Source organism: Numida meleagris, chromosome 19 (assembly GCF_002078875.1).
Source record: "Numida meleagris isolate 19003 breed g44 Domestic line chromosome 19, NumMel1.0, whole genome shotgun sequence".
Lineage (NCBI taxonomy): Eukaryota > Metazoa > Chordata > Aves > Galliformes > Numididae > Numida > Numida meleagris.
Window position 1 is genome coordinate 7,396,124 of NC_034427.1, and position 19,499 is coordinate 7,415,622.

At 44.0% G+C, this 19,499-nt stretch overlaps 1 protein-coding gene across 4 annotated transcripts in view; it reads left to right on the forward strand.

Moving 5' to 3' along the window:
- Positions 1-19,499, forward strand: part of CDH4 (cadherin 4) — a 415,068-nt gene that overhangs the window by 367,928 nt on the left and 27,641 nt on the right. For all 4 annotated transcript variants that reach the window (XM_021416332.1, XM_021416335.1, XM_021416333.1 and 1 more), the window contains one exon: positions 10,669-10,806. In XM_021416332.1, coding sequence (XP_021272007.1) covers positions 10,669-10,806 — 138 coding nt within the window. The remainder of the gene's footprint in view (positions 1-10,668; positions 10,807-19,499) is intronic.

Here is a 19,499-nt window from a genome sequence, read left to right on the forward strand (position 1 = left end):
CCTCACTTCCCCAGTTTTTTTTTTATCTTGTCTGAAGCCTTCCGAGCAGAGAGTGCATTGAGTTGTACAGGTCGTTACTCCCCGGAGCAGCATGCTCTGCACGCAACTGAACCCAAACCACGAAAGTTGCAGACATCGTCATCAAAGGCTGTTGCCTCAGATTCCCTGCAGACACTTTCCAATGCAAACCTATTCTGTCAATGCAGCCATCGATATTTTTCTGGGATCTTTCTGCTTCTCATCCCTCCAGTGTTGCACCCCAGGCTCCACGGTGAGCACTGTGCTGTTGACTGCTCTCTGCAAAAATGGCCTTCATTTGGTGGCCTTCCTTTTGTGAGAGTACACATGGCTTCACTCAAATCCATTAGAGCAGTGTTTAATTTTTAAAAAAATCTTTCTTTTGTATTTATCTGCTACATCTACAGCTAAACATTAGGATCATTAGCTTCTAAACTCTGCCAAAATGCCTTGCTTCCAAAGCGTAACATTTTATCCTCTATTACTCCTAGGTCTTGTTCAGTGAGTGATTTGTAACATTCAAGTGATTGCAGCTATGTTGCATTTGTTCAGTTACCCTGGAGTTTATTTCCGTATTTTGCTCTCTTCTTGCATAGTTTTGTCCATCAGATTCAGTGTGGATTGTGATTGCATCCCTTCTTCTCCTCCAAGACAGAGTGCAACCACGAAGCGCTGAATCGATGCAGATTTTCATTCCTTGCATGTTATGCCTTTGATGTTATTAATATATACATACTGAACAAGATCAAATCTTGTTCGCGTTCAGACATCATTGTTTCATGTCATGGAGCATTCTTCCACTCACAGGATAAGCTTTGGTCTGTTCTTCCCACGGCATTGAGGATCTCCTCCTTTGCACCTGTTTTCACACAAGAGTTGACACTTCCCTCCCCAGCAGGGCCTGCAGATTACCAAGGATCCCCTGTGCTGCACTCGGACCGGGGGCTGCCAGGCCACTGCAGTACAAAGCTGCTCTAGAATTGCTGCTTTAACAGAGTGGTTGCCGTATTTCTGTGGGTTTGGGGGTCAGAGTTTGTGGAGGAGAGGACTGGTGGGGGCAGGCAGGATTCTGTGCTGTGTGTCCTGTGGTGCTCAGTCCCCAGGGCCAGTCCCATAGGCAGAACATAGTGATCCATGTTTCTCCCACATGTAGTTTGGTCCTCCAGTTGTGCCCCTATTAACTTACCCAGCCCAGCTGATCGCATCTGGGGTATTTGCTGACAGTACCTGAGAGAGCACAGCCCTCTTAAAAGCTAGGGAAGCAAAGCCAGAACTGTTTCTGGCAGAACCCCCATTATTCTTTCCATCTTCACAACCAAACTGAGTTTCTTTTCCAGTAATTCTGTCACATTCTCTCTCAGCAAATCCTCACAACATGACCCCACCCATACCGTGTAAAACAGCTCTTAAGGGAAATACAATAGGGAACATCTCACATTAATCTCTTGGCAGTTATTTGACTGCTTTCCACTAACCTTTCATTCTGCCAAATTTAATTAAATCAGCTGCTTTTCCAACTCTAACCTGTTCCTCCATTATTTGGATGTTCCTTTCAATTCATAGGGGTGAAGGCATATATGATACGCAGCTAGCGAGAACTTAGCCGAGCTGTTTTCTTAAAAGTGAGGGAATAATTCTCAGTAGTGAATAATGAATAGCACCAAATGTGTTTATTTTATCCGGACCTTACAGAGTCGACACCATACAGATTCCCAAGGCTTGTCTCCTGACTGCCACCCTTCTGCCATGTCTAAACAGACAGAAGTAGAGAAAATGGTTAGAATGTATTACATTGAATATATATCACATTGGTTTCTTTCTTTTTTTTTAATTGACACATTGATAGGATTTAGAAAACCTCAGAATAAAGGGGTCTGACTGTAGCAGCAGTGCCACGAGCATGGAATTTTGAGCCTGTCTGCACAAAAAATGAGACCAAGTATAAATTATGAGCAATATTATTAATATTTATTGACCTACGCTGATCTTCTTGATGATCTTTTTCATGCTTCCAGCCCAAGAGAGCTTAAAGAAGGCAGTTTTACCTGGATTGTGAGAGGCTTTTCTTCCTCTTTTTAATCAATCCACACAGACCAGAAAACAAATCAGGCTGATAAAAACAGAAGTCAGGCTTACAAGAAAAGCAGCTGTAACAGCTAAATGGCTTAAAGCAGAGAAAGTAGGAAAACAGCATGTGGGGCTAATGATGGGTGGTTTTCAGGTTTCAGAATACATTAAGGCATTCTCCCTGTTTATTAAATTGCTCTGGCAGCATTTGACAGTAAAGGTTTTGTGGTTTATGAAAGTGCAATGGACATAACGAGGATTTTTTTTCCCTAAGCCTGCCCTTCGGGTAACCACCAAGACAATACGCGCTATAGGAAGAATTTGGTTTTGCACAAGTCCAAAGAAGGTCATTTTTTTATTCTCTTAGATTGTTGCTTGCTTTCCCATCCCTGTGGTCTGCCTGGGGATTTTGCTTTTTTTCCCCTCTCTCAACTCTCGCTCCTTTTGTCAAAAAGTGGCAGACACAAACTGCAAGCAGCATCAATTTAACGCTGGCAGATTTTCCAAAGGGCACCTCTCAGCAGCGACAGTCGCTCTGTGGCCACCCAGACGTTGAACTATTGCTTGTCTCTTCCTGTCCAAGAGAAGCTGGACGTAATTTCATGGTTTTACAAAAATTGCCTCAGCCAAAAGATGGAAGGTTTATTCCTCAGGTCTCCTTTTAAGTGCTTTGCAGGATGACCTGACATCTCTGGGGCACAAAGCCTGCAAAACTTCGACGTGAATTGAAAGCAGTGTCTGCTTGGTCTGAGTTGCTTCTTGTTGATGCTGAGGTCCAGAGGAACACTCCTGTGCACGGGCGCTTCCCTCCAGCGGAATGGAGGGGTCCTTCTGCATCTCTCCTCCTCGCAGAGCCCCAGTGCTCCCGCAGACGGAAGGATTTTATTCTCACGATATCGCTGTGAGATAAGAAAGTGTTTTCATTTCATTTTGAAGTGTTATTTTCAATTTCTCGGAGGCACAGAAAAATTAAATGACCCACTAAAGGTCGCTGGGGGAGTGTTTGGGAAAATGCAAAAGAAAGCCATGCTGCAGCCTGCAGCCTTAATCACAGCCCACCTCTTTTTTGGCACCAACTCAGTGGTGGTAGTCATAATCAAAGTACATTATCCAAGATATTCGTCATCTCTCCTTTTTTTTTAATGAAATTTATTTGTAGCTCACACCAGCTCACTGTCACCCCCTCGCATGGCTATCAGTGCCGACAATCAGCAGCATGTAATTTATTTTCCTTATTCTTCTCCTGCTTCCTTGTGGTCTTGTGTCTGATCTGTAGTTTTGATCACTGAAGAATGAGATATAACCCATTTCTAATGATTGTGTGATTCTAATTTACGCATTAAATAAGAACCGTATGAGAAGCTCATTTACTGACAGTCTTCCTATTCAGGAAATTCAATACTGTCCAAGGACTACAGATATTCTTACAGTGGGTTTTCTGATAACAATTTTGGTAATAATTCTGATAATAATTTTGAGGTAAGTCTGTAGTGCCTGAATAGCTTCAATAGACTCAACCCGGTTGCCTTTATGGAACTGCTTAATGCGTGGAAACGGATTAGGTCCATCAGTGGCAGCATCGGTAAATAAAACATTCCCAGACTGAAAAAAAAATGTTACAGAACAGTGGGTACTTGTTTTGCTGTTATTGTTGTTTTCATACTTATCTTCTGAAAACAGCCCAGTCCCTATTTTCTGTGTTCTCCAGGCTTGGTGTCTAATTTGCCAAGGCTGAGTGAAAAAAAAAAGAAAATAGTCCCAACAAATATTATGTCCATATTATAAAACCTTCCAAAACTGGAAAATACAATCTTCAAAATAGTGTTACAATTTAGATTTTGAGTGAACTTGAAAGAATGAGATTGATTTTAAAGCATTATTTCAGATATAAGAATTGGGTGGGTTGCGGTTTTTCTATGTTCAGGTTCTGACATTCTGCCGTGGTCAAATATCAGATAAAAAGCTTGTGACCTCTTGTCATCCTTGGCCTTTGCAACTCCAAATCTAGAATGAATGTGGGGTCAAACAGACCCTGTGTTGGGACCAACCTCGGATGCAGCGTACCTGAGAACATGCCATTGCCTTATGGGGGGGAAACCCTGTGCACAGTGCATCTGGGTCTGTTGACGTTTTGGTGGATGCAGTTTCCAGTAGGTCCCTCCCTTTGGCCAGGAGTTCTTGCTATTCTTAATGTGTTCCACCACCATGGGGCTTCAGCCCCATGGTGTTTTCCAAAGCCTTGAGATCTCAGGCTCAGTGTCTGGTCCACCGGGAAGAAACATCACTCAAAAATAAAAATTAAAAAAAGTGAAGTATAAATCAGGTGAATCACACTCAAAAGTATCTCTTTTCATGTTTAATAGTCTTCCCTATGCACAGTATGGCTATCACAGAACATTAAGAAAATCAGAAAGGTGGTCCACCAGGACCACGTCTCTGTGTTACCGTTTTCAGTTATTTGGATGTCCCCTGCTGCGGTTCCTTGTTTTTGTTTTGGTGCTTTTTAGTGTTTGGAGCTGATATTTCCAAGCTTCGCTTGGTATCCCTGACAACTAGCAGATAGCTTTCAGAGATGAGATTCTCACTCGATAAACACCACTCCTGGAGCTGGCTTTTCAGTGGGATCATGGCTCCTACAGTAGCAGTGGGGAGGTGAGCAGTTCCATCACTCACAGCTCTCCTGGCCCAGGGCTGCAGGTGCAGGGGGCAGGTGGTGAGCATCAGGGCAGTGCTGTACCTGGGGTGTGCTTAGGGAGGGGTTCTACTCTCTCTTCCCACTGCCTGAGGAGCACAGAAAGAGCAGCCAGGGGCAACAGGAGCTGAACTGCTTGGTCTGATGCTTCTGGGGGGCTGAGCAGAGTGAACTCCCGGAGGGCCTTCCAGCTCTCTGTGATTTTATAACCTCGCTGTGATCATACTTCTTTCAGGTAACTTAAATGCTTCCTTCTGCTTTTGTATGAAAGCGAAGGGGTAGTCATTGCTGGCTGCTGTACGCACCGCCAGGCGTTGTTTTGCTTTCTGAAGCAGCAACACGGAAAAGAAAATAGCTGCTGAGCTGGAACAGGGCACATTTGCACTTAAAATTCAAAGCTCACCCTGGGCCAAACTGAAAGGATTGACTGTGTGACTGCTGGTTTTGAACGGGTTAAACAAATCTGCAAATTGCAGATTTCTTCTCAGAAAGAGCGGTGATGCATTGGCACAGGCTGCCCAGGGGGTGGTGGGGTCACCACACCTGGGGGTGTTCCAGAACCGTGGAGATGTGGCACTGAGGGACATGGACACAGTGGGATTGGTTGGGGTTGGACTTGGGGATCTTAGTGGTCTTTTCCAACCTTAATGAGTCCATGACTGTATGATATTAAAATACTGTCGTAAAGTGCAGTAGCTGAAGAGAGGAAGCACGGGGTAGTGAAGGTGTGAGAACCCACAGGTTATGGGACCCAGGTGCTGAGAGGAAATGCCTTAAAGAAAACTTAAACTCTCTGCTGCTAATCACACTACTGGCTGAAAGCTGCTTGTTAAAGGTCGGTTGTCACTATATGTGCCGTGTCAAGTGAAAATCCAGAGGTTAGCTTGTGGCCTCCAGACCTTTGTCCTTTGTCTTGACCTGCATGTCAGAAGGCAGGATGCTTCTCATCGGTGCCTTTTTTAGGGAGGAAACTTAGATGAACTAGCACATCACCATTTCCAGGAGAGTAAGCTTTGGTGTCACTAGGGTTAGACCAAGGACCATCCCAGCTTGCAGACAGCTCATAGAACCCAAAGCACCCAGATGCTTGTCGCCGGGGAGTGCTGTGCCATGCTGGGAAGAAAAGCAAACACAGCCTCAGCCAAATGGAGAAGATAAACTTGTCTGTTTGTGGTTGTGCAAAATCAAGTGGCTCGTTTTAGTATTGGGATCTTCTGTCCCTGTCCTAGCAGCGTGGAACACCTCTGAGGGCGGCTGGGCCTGTATAGAGATGCTGGGATGAAGCAAAGTGCATCCGTTTAGCTCAGAGTGCGTATTAAGATTCGAGGGGTTTGAAGTCTGCTGAGGGTGCTGCATACCTGCCACAGTGCTATGCTGTATGTGGGAAAAGAAAAGGTCAAGCTCTATCGAAGGCTCAGCTCAAGCCGGACACCAAGACAGAGCTGCAGATGGTGTCAGCAAAGCTGCCTCCTCTAAGCCCAGCACAGGGGCTACTTCTGGAAATCTGCATTTCTATTTAACCATAGGGAGCATTGCAGATGCCTTCAGCGTTCTGCCCGTGAGCTTTGTTTAAATGATGGCTCATTCGATCTTTTTGGAGAAAGTGCTTCTGCTGGAGTCATGTGACTTCTGGGGTATTTCTTTTCAAATCGACTTTCCTGTCTGTGGTACAGCATTTATTACTGTGATCACGAGCTACTGTCATATACCAAAGAAGTGAACATCAGAATTTCACCAGCACGTGAAGAAATTATTTAGAAAGGAAGCCTGGGGAATATGCCATGTTCTTCTCATTGGCACTGCAAAAGACAGGGGAGATGGAAAAGTACATAAAGAGGTAGGCACAGCCATGGGAGGAAATAGGACTTTATTCCAACTTCAGATTTTCTGTCTCCATCACCAGTAGATTCCTTCTCAATAAATCCCACAGCAACATCCTGGTAACCTTATTTGCTTTAGACAGGGTGCTAAATTTACTGAGTCATACATTTCCCAGGAAGTGGTAATTAATTGGACAATATTTGTACAGAGCTTTGAAAATGCAGGTCCTAATTTTGCAAACCCTTTGTCCGTAATGAAGATTAATTTAATCACATAATTACCACATTTCTGGACTTTGGCATCCACAGTTACCCAGCACGTGTATGATTTATATTAATTGCATGAGTAATCCAGGAGCAGCCATGTTCCTAAATTTACTGGGCACGCACATGTGAAAATTGGGATCACAGATAGCACTTTGTTGCCACGATTTCATTTAAAAACTATTTTGCTCTTTAGATGTTTTTCTTTGAATATGGTTTGTTCAAAACCCGTCTCAGTAGGGCTGTGTGTGTGCCAAGGGTGCGAGGCAGCATCTGCGGGGCTGTCTGGCACCCCAGTGGGCAGAGCCAGCGCAAAGCTGCGCTTGGAGGGGGCATCTCTTCCTTTCCCCATGCCTGTGTAAGTGCTGGTCTGGTAATACCGATCAGTGTGAAGTCTGAAACCATCATCACACAAAAACCGTGCGAAAGGGGTGGGGTTTTGTGGGCTTTTTTTATCTTCAAAAGGTGTTTGAACATAGAGAATACAGAGAAAACCAGTTTCTGCTTTAGCTCAATTTGTCGTAATTTCTACCTGGACCCAAAAGGCTTTACCCCTGATTTAATATACTCTTTTGAACATTTTTTCTCCCCAGACCTTGTGTTAGACAGTTGCTCCAGCATCCCATAGCTTTAGCGGTGAAGGACCTACTAATTTCCAGCCTAAATTTATTCATGGCCAGCTTACACCCATTTGTTCTTGTGTCAACATTGTCCTTTAGTTTAAATTGCTCTTTTGCCTTCCCGGTGTTTATCCTCCTGAGGTGTTTATAGACAGCAATCATATCTGCTAGCAGCCTTCATTTGCTAGACCAAACAAGTCAGGCTCTTCTGGGCTCATCTCCGGTGATGGGCTCTTCACTCCTGGCACTTGGTTGGGTCCGGGCTGCTCATACAAGTGACCTGGATTATGCACAGCATGCTCAGAGCTTGGTCCAAGGAGCGAATATTGCTGTATCTGCAAGGCCTACACTGCACACAGTGCATGTGCTGATGGCGTTTGTCCCTGCTGCACAGTGAGGGGTCAGGACATGGGCCCGTCCTCCGTGCTCGTGTCCCCTGAACCAGCTGCCCCCGGAGTTTTGGTCCCTTGCTGCATTCTGTTCTGTTTTGTACTGTTAAATCTCTCCTTGTTTCTGTTATTTGATTCTCTGGTTGCCCTTCTTTGAAGCTGTTCCCGCTCCGTGTACAAGACACTCCTAACTTTTTAACCAAGCTCTTTAACCACCTTAACCAATTCTCCAACTAATTCCCAACCTCTGAAATTTAGCTGATATATTTCTTTGTAGCACTGTATCAGATGATTGACAGAAGAGCAGACAGATTAGATCTGCTGCAATTGCTTAAATTATTCTTTCCTTCATAATTTTTTCCTTCAAAAGCTCTTCTTAGTTTTTAGGTCAGACTAAAAGCTCCGCACTTATCAAGATCAGCTTTTTTTTTTCCCTTGATTTATGTAGAAGTAGCACATTTACTTTCCTCTAGCATGAAGATTTGCTAGATTTATTAAAAATATCAGCCACTGGGCCTTCCAGTGACTTCATTGGGGTGGGTTTTTAGTCTACCCCCCCAGGGCAGATGCTCTTATCTTTGGTTCCACAGCATCACCATCAGAGCAAGCGTACAGAAACTATTCCACTTCTCTGGGTTAAGGCCATTTGGTGAAACCCCCATGCTGTATTTTTTATCCTGCTCTATTTAAAATGTCACTTCTGTGAAGAAAGAGAAGATCAGAATTATTCTGTGTGATCAAAACCCCATCAAGAAAATGTCTCATATGCTAGGGGGCATGAGACTGCCTATTTTTTTAATGGTTGCAACAATAATAATAACAGTAGGACAACAAACTGAGATGCCCCTGGAGATGTGGTGACAAATTGGAAAGACATGTTGAAATTGAAATTGATTGAATAGTTCAATAAAATCAGCTTAATGCACAAAAGCAAAAAGGTTAGCTACAGAAAAACAAAAAAATCAGTAATTTCTTATCTGCTGGGACCAATCTCACTGAAGATTGAATTAGTTATAAATTTAAACTAGGTGCTTGAGTGTGCCACCCTTATCTGCCCACACCAGAGGCATTCAAATGAAATTGGGTATGGATGGCAACTGAGTGCCTAAAGTGCACTCAGTGGACAGCACCCTGTCCCAGGGTTGGTGCAGCAGCTGCACCAACCCTGGGACAGAGCACCCACCCAGTGCTTTCCTTCCCTCTCCCCATCCGTATGAGCCAACTCTTGGGGGCTATTGCATTTGTACCTTACTCAGTTCTGGGCATTTTCATTTTTGGCTTTGTATTCTCTAGATTGATACAATCTCCCTTTTAAGTTTCTTTACTGTAGTGTTCTGAGTTTGTTCTGGGTATTAATTTATTAACACTGTGCTGCAATGCTAGTGAACAGCGTTTAGTTAAATAAAAAAGCTTGGTTGTAAATCTGAGATTAACAAGACAGATTCATTCATAGGACATTTCAGCCTTACAGTTACCAGTGCTTTACAAGTGGAGTAATGAATGGCAACGTTTGCATGAGGAAAAAGCAAGGGCTAGCTGGAGTTTATCCCTCATGTTTTATTATGGGTAGCACAAGATAATGAATGTGCATTTCCATAAAATATTCCAGTTGTAAGGTGCTGATGAATCCTTATGTGTGATGTCTTGTCAATTTAGCAGATTAATATCTGTCAATTAAACGTGCTGGAATCAAGATAAGGCTAGAATTCAGATTTCTCTTCTTTTAGTAGCTCAGAAGAATTACAGTATTAAAGGAGTTTCAGCAGCTCAAGAAACATTGGTGCGGGAGTAAGCAGACCTAACTGACCTAATTTTCACCACGTGAAATTTCAGAGAGCATCTGACATTTTGCACAAGCTGTAACATCAGCAAAGGGCAGCCCTCGAGTAGCAGAGCCGGACTCCAGCGGCAGGCAGCCATCCAGCACGCAGCCGCTCTGGGCAGTTCTCTCCTCCCACTGAAGTCCCTCCACTTGGCTTTGCAGAAAGCTTTTCCAGTATGACACTGTGCTTCCATTTCCACGCCCTTCGGGCTCTCTGTTGCCCTGCCAGAACCACTTGGTCCCCGTGTCCCAGCTCACATGGGAACAGGAGGTGTAGTCCCCATCCCTGGAGGTATTTAAGAGACGTGGCATTGAGGGCCGTGGTTAGTGGTGGGACTCGGTCAGTCAGGCTAATGGTTGGACTGGGTGATCTTGAAGGGCTTTTCCAACCCGGATGATTCTATGATGAAGTGCTCTATATACCCTGAGCGTGATGTGGGTAGCTGTGCAGGATGGCTTGTTCTGCAAGATATTGTTCAAAGTAATTGAGAATTTTTGACGAAGATTGTGTTACGAATCGAAACAAGGAAGATATTTTAAGTGTCAAAAGGCATTGAACTGTGCGAGCAGAACCAGCTGGAGTGCCACCAGGCAATGTTGCTGTCAGTTCGGGGATTATTAATGTGTTTGGTGATGTTTTCGATGAAAAAAAACATCAGCCAAGTTTTTACTGGTTTTCAGAAGACACAAACTAATGTTGCTGAAAATGTTTAAAAATTAACAGAAATGTCTGTTTCAGCCAAGGATTTCTGTCTATAAGATTTTTTATTTTCCTATAAAGCAGGTGATAACCACCAATCTATGCAGAAATCACTTCAAAAACGCAATAGAAAATGTTATGTCTTCTTACGAACATTTTAAGTCCAACTAACTTCGTAGTCAGCCTTAAGACTGAACTTACGTATGGTAAATAAACCAAGGCGTTTTACAGGGTGCCTTTCTTTATTCTCTTCTGTGTTTTTTTTTCTCTCTCCAGAAAGTTCAGCAGTATATAGTCATCGTTCAAGCCACAGACATGGAAGGAAACCTTAACTATGGTCTCTCAAACACAGCGACTGCAATCATTACGGTGACAGATGTGAATGACAACCCCCCTGAGTTCACTACCAGCACTGTAAGTAGCAACGCCTCGGCACAGCAGTGCTCGGACACACGGCGTGTCTGTGAGTCGGGGATGTTTGTGCCAGTCGGCTCTCCGTGCTGGTTTGGCAGATAGGACAAACTTGATAGATGCGTGGAGCAAAGACTTTAAGGGGGGGAAAAAAAGGGGGGAAAAGATGGGAAAAGGAGAATAACAAATGATCCGTGAGGTAGTGCAACTATTTGGCGACCAATTTCACTGAGGTACTAAAGGAGCTGAAATAATGTGGCAAACAGACGATGTCTGATTGCACCGAAGAGGATACAGTTGTTTCACAGCAATTGGCTGTAGACATCTCAGAGTTATTATTACTTATGGGTGAAATCCTCAGCATTACTGAGATATTTTGGGTTTAGTAGCCTGGATACAATTTCAAAGAAGTAGTAAATACTCTAAATGGTAACAGTTATCTGGGAAATTTGTATTATACTGATAGCTCTAACAGATGTATTTGTGTGTGCCGGCAGTAAATGTGTAGGCATACTTTACTACATCTGCTTTTAATCAGTTTAAGATGTTATTTCTATTAGTACAGTATTTCTCTGTTCCATTCTTATGTGCTCCAAGTCTTTATTACTCGGGAGAAAGAGGAAAAATAAAGAGATTGCAAATGACAAATTAGGAGAGCTGATTAAGATAAAATTGAAAAGACAGAAGGAGACATAATACGGTCTTGTTCTTTCCAGCCTTCATAATCCATAGAGGTGGAACATCCAAAATATGCATAATAACCACAAAGGAGATCTACATGGTAATAAATGAGAAAACACCGTGTAGCCACTGTCTATATTCATATCAGGGTAAACCAGGAGGAGTAAATGATTTGTCTAGAACTGATACCAGATCACTAAAAATACAGAAAGTCAAAACTGCATTGTGCTCGTGTCACTGAATGTTCTTTCGGGAATGTGTTTATTATTTATATTATTCTGAATTTTCATTCCGTCTTACAGGATATGCAAATATTTATTCATGTAGTGCCGGAGTTTCCCCTTAGTTACACCCCTGCAAACTGTGAATATGCAGCAGAGCCCCAGGGAGTCGTGCGAAGCCCGATCGATGCCACCACAGGCCCGGGTGGGCTCTGTGCCAGCGGTGGGATCCTGCCCTCATCTCACCACGGGGACCCCAGCGGTCCCTTCCAGCCCCTACAGCTCTGTGATTCTGTGCCCCGAGCCCTTGGGCGCAGTGTGCTCATCTCCCAGGCAGCGCCGGGATTTTCTGGTGAAGTGACTGAGTTGTGGATTCTCAGAACAAGGGCAGCACTTGGTTTCTCCTGTGTCAGAAATGGGCCGCCAGCCTGCAGCCTGTGTTGCTGTTCCAGCGGGTAGAGCTTGGGTTTTACAACAAGACATGTGCTTCCTATCCATGGTAGGGAACACACTGCGCTTTGTAGTGTAAAGCTGTCATTAAATATCTCCTTACATATGATACATATGGTTGTGGAGAGCCACAGAAATGTGCTGCAAAGCTTGGGCCACGTGTTCCTTTCTCCTGCCAGCACGGGATTGTTTTCCCTGGGAGGCTTTTAGGGGCTGTTTTAGGGGAGTTTGGCATCTCCCGGGCAATGGGACTTTCAGTACAACCATACCTGTGCCCCAGCTTGCTGATATTTGGCAGGGAGGTTATTCCACCAGGTAAATAGCTCTTTAACCTTCATTTGAGTGAAAAAGGAATGACATCTAGTGGCCACATCATTTAAGCACAAGTTGTTCCAGATGATCCAAGTTGCCTGGTCCTTGGCTCCAGAAGAAAGAAAGGAAGTGAAGTCTCAGGTAGTGCCTTCTCCAGGGCTTCACCCCGTCAGGCTGTGGTCCATGTCTGAAGGGGGGTATTTTAAAGTTCCTCCAATATATTTTCCAAAGCTGATCTGATGGAAGGAAAGATAAGGGAAATTTGCTTTCAGGTGAATTCTAAGTATTTTACATTTCAGTGTGTGTTAGACCTAGAAGGAATGAAGGTCATCAAGAGAATTGCTTTAAATGAGTGAGAAAATGCTACTCTTCCTCTTAGCGTGGCTGCTGTGTACCATTCTTTCTCTAATTTCAATCACTGAAGAAAGAGTTCTGCAAAAGGCCAAAGGGCTTTATACAGCAGCACAAGGGACTTGATAAAGATTTGAAAATCGAGGACATTTTACAATAATATTTTTTGACTTTATGGAAATGATTATCTTTGATATACTCCCAGGAATAGCCAGGATTAATTCCATGGGAGCATGGAAGCACAATATGCTTTTTCCCTGACTGGCACAGAGAGCAGCATCAGGTTAATCCGTCTCCTTAAACTGAAGCTGAATCTCCTCGTTGTCCTCAGATAGTCTGATCTGCCTTTTAACACCTCTAAAAAAGGCAAAAATCTCTTTCCAGGAAATCTACAGCTCTCAGAGGGTAAGAAAGCCCATGGTCTCTTTTAAGACTGGAGACTGTTTGGAGAGATACGGTGTATTTTTATTTAAAATCCTCCTGTATTGAAATGCTGTCGTAAAAACTAAATAGACCGAATAGCAGAAATAGCGGTTTGCTCTTGGAAAGTTGCCAGCTGAAAGGAGCTGGAGCGACTGTATTCGGCGCTGAAGCACACAAAGGCCGACCCTGTAGCGCTCCTAAATTACCTATCATTCAGCCAGGGTGAGTTTAGACTTAATTGTTTCTGGGTAAGAATGTCGCTCGGGAGGACTCTGCAACATGCTGGTGTCACAGCTCATGTATTCAGCAGCAGGAATTAATGTTGCCGTGTAAAACTTAACAACAGGACAGGAGGGGAAAACACAGCCCCTGCGATGGTCAAGAAAAAGAATTTGGATCTTGTCAGTAGTTGGGCACAGCATGGGTGGGGGCTGAGGTGGAAGTCCAGACACAAGGAGGGCATGGGTTGCCCAGGTGTTTTGGTTAAGGGCCATCCAAAAGCCAGGTGGGCTGTGGTCACAGTGCAGCGCTAGAGGAGAAGTGAAAAAGGAGCAATAGGATCACACGGAAGATCCTTACAAGTTCAAACTGAAGATACCTGGTTAAAACTCCAAAATGGATGTTTGCTTACATGAAAGTGGATCGATGTATTTTTCGTGTCCTTTACTACATCAGCTGAAAGGCCAAGGGAAGATCCTGCACATTAACAGGGGAAGAAGAATCTCTGCGTTCTCATAGGAAGGATTTTGAAGTTAGAAGGTGGGGAGAAAAATCAGAGTCTCTGAGGGAAATATTTCTGAATTGAAGTCTGCTGCTAACACTAAGCCCGGTGACTCCATCACGGCCAGCTCTGGCCAGCATACCCAGGACTACCAGCATCAAAGTGTGATGCACTGGGGCACGGCAAGGATGAGGTGACCTCCCCGAGTCCTTTCCAGCTCTGGTTTTTATGAGAGTGAATGCATCCTCAATCTGCGATGCTATTTGGTCATGCTGAGAAGCATCAGAGAGCAGCTAACGGGGGGAGATATCTCATGAGATACTGCCTCAGAGTGGGAAACAGTCAGATCTGTGCCAGAAGAGTGGAGTATCCTATGATGCTGTAAACATCATAGACAGCTATTTTGGACAATTTTAATGATTTAGTGCAGGACCGTGACCCAGGGAACGCTCTTCTGGCTAGCTGAGGGACTTCAGCAGCCAGCTCTTTGTGTTGTGTTCTTCAAGTGACATTGCTGTTTGCAAAAATAAATGGGGGGATTCAATTCTTCCCTCTGCCACAGAGCAGCAGTAGGAGTTCTCTGCAATGTGCCTGGCCAGCCTGCTCCTGTGGGCTCAGGGGTGAATATCTCAGAAAAGTTTCATCTACCATGCCCAAGTTTTCCTTTTGGAGTGATTGGCTCTGCTAATTCATTCCTGTGGCATTCTTGGTGGGTTTGCACCTCCGTAATCATCAGCTGGTATGACATGGTGAAATTTTAACTGGACTTTGCATTGCATCAAGACCTCGTAGGAAGTTTCCCTGGGGAACCTGCTCCCTAACTGCTACAGGATAAAGACAGCGGTATCAGTGAGCCATCTGTTATCCAGTGTCCCTGCTGCTCATACCAGGGTCATGTTCTCCGACACTTCATAAAGGCATGGAAATTCCTCTGCCACCCTTTGAATATTTATCTCCCATGTGCAGGCAAGTTGCATTTTTTCCACATTAGTATAGATCTATGACGGAGCCCCTGGGCAGATATTCACCTAAGATACAGAGGAGGCACACTGAAATGAGTGTTGGTGTTCCAGAGATTAAGTGTCAGCTGAGACAGAACAGTGCTGGATACTCTCAGGTGAGATTTTATGCAAGGTGGAAGCATTTTTTGGCTCGTGGAAGGAATGCCTTTAATGCTCCTATCAAGCTGGATGCCCTTTCCAGCCTGACGCATTGTACCGTTAATCGCTATCCGAGGGTTTCCACTTTGTCTAAGGAAATGCATAATCAGGGAGGAGGAGAAGTGAAAGAAACCCATGCCTACACTTGACTCTTACAAAGTCTATTTTTATCGTATTCAATCAGGAACAATCAGGCACAGAGAGGAGACGCAGATGAATTTGCATGATCAGACTTCTGTGTCTTAAATGTTAATTAAAAGTTATTTTAAATTTGCCTACTGTGCAGAACTTGTTTTTATAGTGGCCCGTGTAAGGGAAATATTATTTCACAGGGCTGAAGAGCTCGTGATTAGTTGAGCTTGTGGATTTTTGGGAAAACCTGGCTGGCAATCAACCTCTCCTTTAAAAAAAAAAAAAAAAAGAAAAAAAAAAAGAAACTGGGCTATTCAAGTTCTTTAAGCTCCTGAGCCTTAGGAGGTCTTATTTAAAGCTACTTTAAAATTTGCCCTTTGGCACAGCTTTGAGAATCTCCTCTTCCGAGGCTGAACCCAGTGGAGCATATTTTAAAGTGTCGGCTCTGGAACTGCCTCCGCTGCCGCTCTGCTTCTCGGGCTCATCTCCCGTTGGGAACAGCTCTGAAGGTTTAGGAGCAGAGTGTCGGGCGGCGCTGAGCCCTGTGGCCTGGGCTGAGAAAGCAGAAGAGCCAAGGAGGCTTGTCTGCTAGCAGAAGGGGACATGTTGCTGGCTGAGGTTAATCTGTTTGCAAAGTGGATTTGGCTAATCAGCAGAGGAACAAGCACTTGCGAGTGCATAAGGAAAAGCAGTCCTTGATAGTTTTTAACTGGGCTATTTAATTACTAGCGTCAGATCTCGGAGCCTGGCTCACCCGGGTTGGGATCGGTCAGCAATGAGCTCAGTGCTTCGTGGGCAAAATGACACAGAGAGTCCCAGGCTAAAGGAGCTGTTGTTTTTGGCACTGCACTGCCAAGAATCTCTGACCTTTGCCTCTGCAGGTACTTGGGCTCCTTGGAGCCCTGTGGAAAATGCTAATGAACCCGCTCTGGAAAGCGATTTGGAATTTGAAGCGGGTTCTCAGTGCATTGCAGGTGTGCTTCACCATAAGTAGTTCTTCCTTCTCCCATTTTGATGTTTCCACTCCATTTTCTCTCATCTCCACCCTGATACACCATTTTGTGAAGTTAAACCAGCCAACCTCCAGCCCCTTTTTGCATTACAGCTTTCCGTTCCAGTGGTTATCTCAGTGACTGCTGTGTGCTGGGCTCTGCTCACATTTCTTTCTCTTGACCACAGTTGTGTTGCAGTCATCCAGATGTCTTGACCAAGAGTCCTCCCGCTTTGCAAACTTTCCAAAATTCTGGAACAGCAAACAAGTGCAAGCCAAAATTCTATTCCTTCCTTGATGTGCATTTATTCTCATGTTAACACTGAAGTCAAAATACAGCCATGAGAGCAACAGTGCTGCAGACATTGCTGACTTGAGCTGTAAAATAGTGGTGACTTGTTTGCAAGTGGCAAAGAATTGCACAAATGCTTTACCCCGCGCTGAATCCTGCTGAGCTCTGTCTTTGGCAGGGATTTCAGAAATAACAAGTGCCAGAGAAAACCCTCAGCTTTTCATTCCGGCTGAAAAATACTGATTTTCAAATGACTGTGATGCAAAAATGTAAATAGGCCTAATTTGGAGAAATTATCTTTAATGGCCACAGGAAACCAAAACAGGAAGCCAAGTAAGTCTGCAAGTGGTTTGGGGTTTCCTAAGCACATTTATAGCCAGATGCACCAGGAAGTGTTCAGGACATGAGCAGTATGAGAAATCACTTTTACATACATGCTGGTCTTTTACTAGTTAATCTTATGTGATGAAGGGAGAATCCAGCAGGAAAGGGATTTCAGCACTTTCCCACAAACAGAAGAATAGACCAGGATAATTATGCAGGACTTTCCTGAACAGACACCTTACAGCTGATGCTGGGAAAATCAGCAGGCACGGGTAGCTAACTGCCTCCATGGCCTGGGCATGTGTCCAGACCTGGAGGGGACCTGGGCTTAAACCCCGAGCACCACGCACCCCAAGTCCCAGCACAGGGACTCAGTGCCTTTGCCCATTCAGCTTACACAGTGCCTGTTGTTATACCTGTGCCATTCAGAAAGTCTGCAGCGACATTTGAGTATAGATGAGCCTGCATGCCACAGGATTTTAAAATCATCAAAATGCCCGTGGCATAATTTAGAGGCAGTTGTCTCAGGAGCCAGAGATCAAGGTGAACAGCACAGGTCAGAGCTGGCAAGGGGAAAGACCTAATACTGTGGTGAGAAAATCTTACAGGACCACGTTGCTTTACAGCTAAAAACAAACCCAGGAGTTCAGTGCAGTCCTGCAGACAGGATTTATTGTTAAAAATCAATTGTGCTTTCATGGAAAATCCCTGGTGACTGCGTTCGCTCGCTATTTTCCAATCAAAATGAAGCTCAGCTGAACTACAGAGTACAGCTCGGGCTGTTATAGAACTGTCATCTTCTAACTGAAATAAGTTATTGTATTCAAGTGAATCCAATATGCCCAGCAGCATTTGGGTACATGAGCATCTACCTAATTCTGTGTGTGTTTCAATTAAATATATAGCCAGTGAAGTCTAAAAACTACAAATCAGCTCAGTTTTCCTAAATAAAAATTCAGTGTTTATACTTTGAAACGGGCTTTCTGCCTCTCATTACATTGCAAGTCCTGATGGAAGCCACTGTTTGTTGTCTTAAACAATGAATTAGAATACAGATATGGGGTCAAGAGGTAACAGTAGAAAACGAGGACAGCCGAAGCACAAAAATCTTTCTTCCTATCTTGTCCCAGCCTTGCCCACAGCTCACCACAAGAATGTCAGGAGGCTTTGCTGCTGCAGACACGCAGGTTGGCCTCGGTTTGGAGGTGGTTACACCATGATGGAGATCATTCCCATCATGAGCTGCCCTCTGAAATGAACCGCCCTGGGGATGAGGGTCCCCATGGAAGTGCGAACCCGTCCATCAGTGCCCGGGAGATGGGTTGAGTGGGAGCCTCCCTGCTGGGAGCAGATATTACAGCTCGGTGCACAGTCTTTGGGTAGTTTGAGGAAACCGGGTACTTTGTTCTGGTGGGATTTCAGTCCCTCATCCATGCACAGATTTCTGCACACGTGCAAGCTGGGACTCTAGAGGTGAGAGCCCATAGTGGGTCCAGGGGTGCCGGGAGCTGAGGGCAGGGGGCTGGTGGTGCCTCTGTTCTTCCAGGTACAGCATCTGGAGGAGCCCAGGGACCCTTGAAATACCATGCTGTGGGAAAAAAGCCATGCGTGATATTCCCTTGTGGATACTCAACTTCTACTCTTTATTTTACTGCCTCTTTCATCTAAAAGGAATGAAACGAAGCAGTAATTCGCCATGTCTTAATGACAAGAGCATCAGCCTCCTCTCTGATTTCATCAGGGTAGTACAGGGCAGAAGAGATGAAATATTTTCAAGGCTGCTTAGGGTATTCTACAGGATGGAGAGATAGATAAAAAGATGTATATATACAAATACACAAAAATAAATACACATGTAGGTAGAGACAAAGCATAGATAGATACTGATATAACACAGTCATCAACAAAACGCAGATCCCTACTCCCAGACAAATTGTGGTTATGTGAATTACTCCATTACACTGTAAGTGTATATATGCATTTATTACAGGAATGTGGTCTCCTTGATAGAATTCTCTTACTAATAGACTCCATTAATCAAAATCTCAACTTGCAGTGGCTTTTGTTTTGTTTATATCCTTTCAGTACATTCATTTTCAAATTATCACCAAATTAATCATCTACTGTACTTTAAACCAACTGCCATTTGGTGAAACAGTTCTAGTTCCTCTCCATTGCACTGAGCATTGGTTCTTAAGGCGTAGTTCAAGGCTCTGTTTAGCCTGATTCTGTCCTAAATCTAATTGGAATCAGACAAGAGTCTTCCCTGTAAATGGGTCAGTCACACAGAAAAAGAAAAAAAAAAAAAAAAACATCAAATGTAATCTTAAGATTGAAAAAAAAAAAAAAAAGGAAAAAAAAAAGATAATTTTATTTCTCTTCATTGATACCTGCCTGGTGGTTAAAAGAAGGATTGAAATGAGGTCATTAAACTTTCCTTCGAGACAAACTCCAGACCTCGGTGGTAATATGATTAATCAAATATAAAAGTGGAGCTACCCTGAATGAATAACTCATTTTTATAAAATATCTAATTACTGAAATGTCGTCTGCTGTAGAAAAAGAAGGGGGGGAAATTAATTGCAATAACAATTCAAGAAGATAAAGTTTTTCTGAATTAGGTCTACACAAGAAGCTA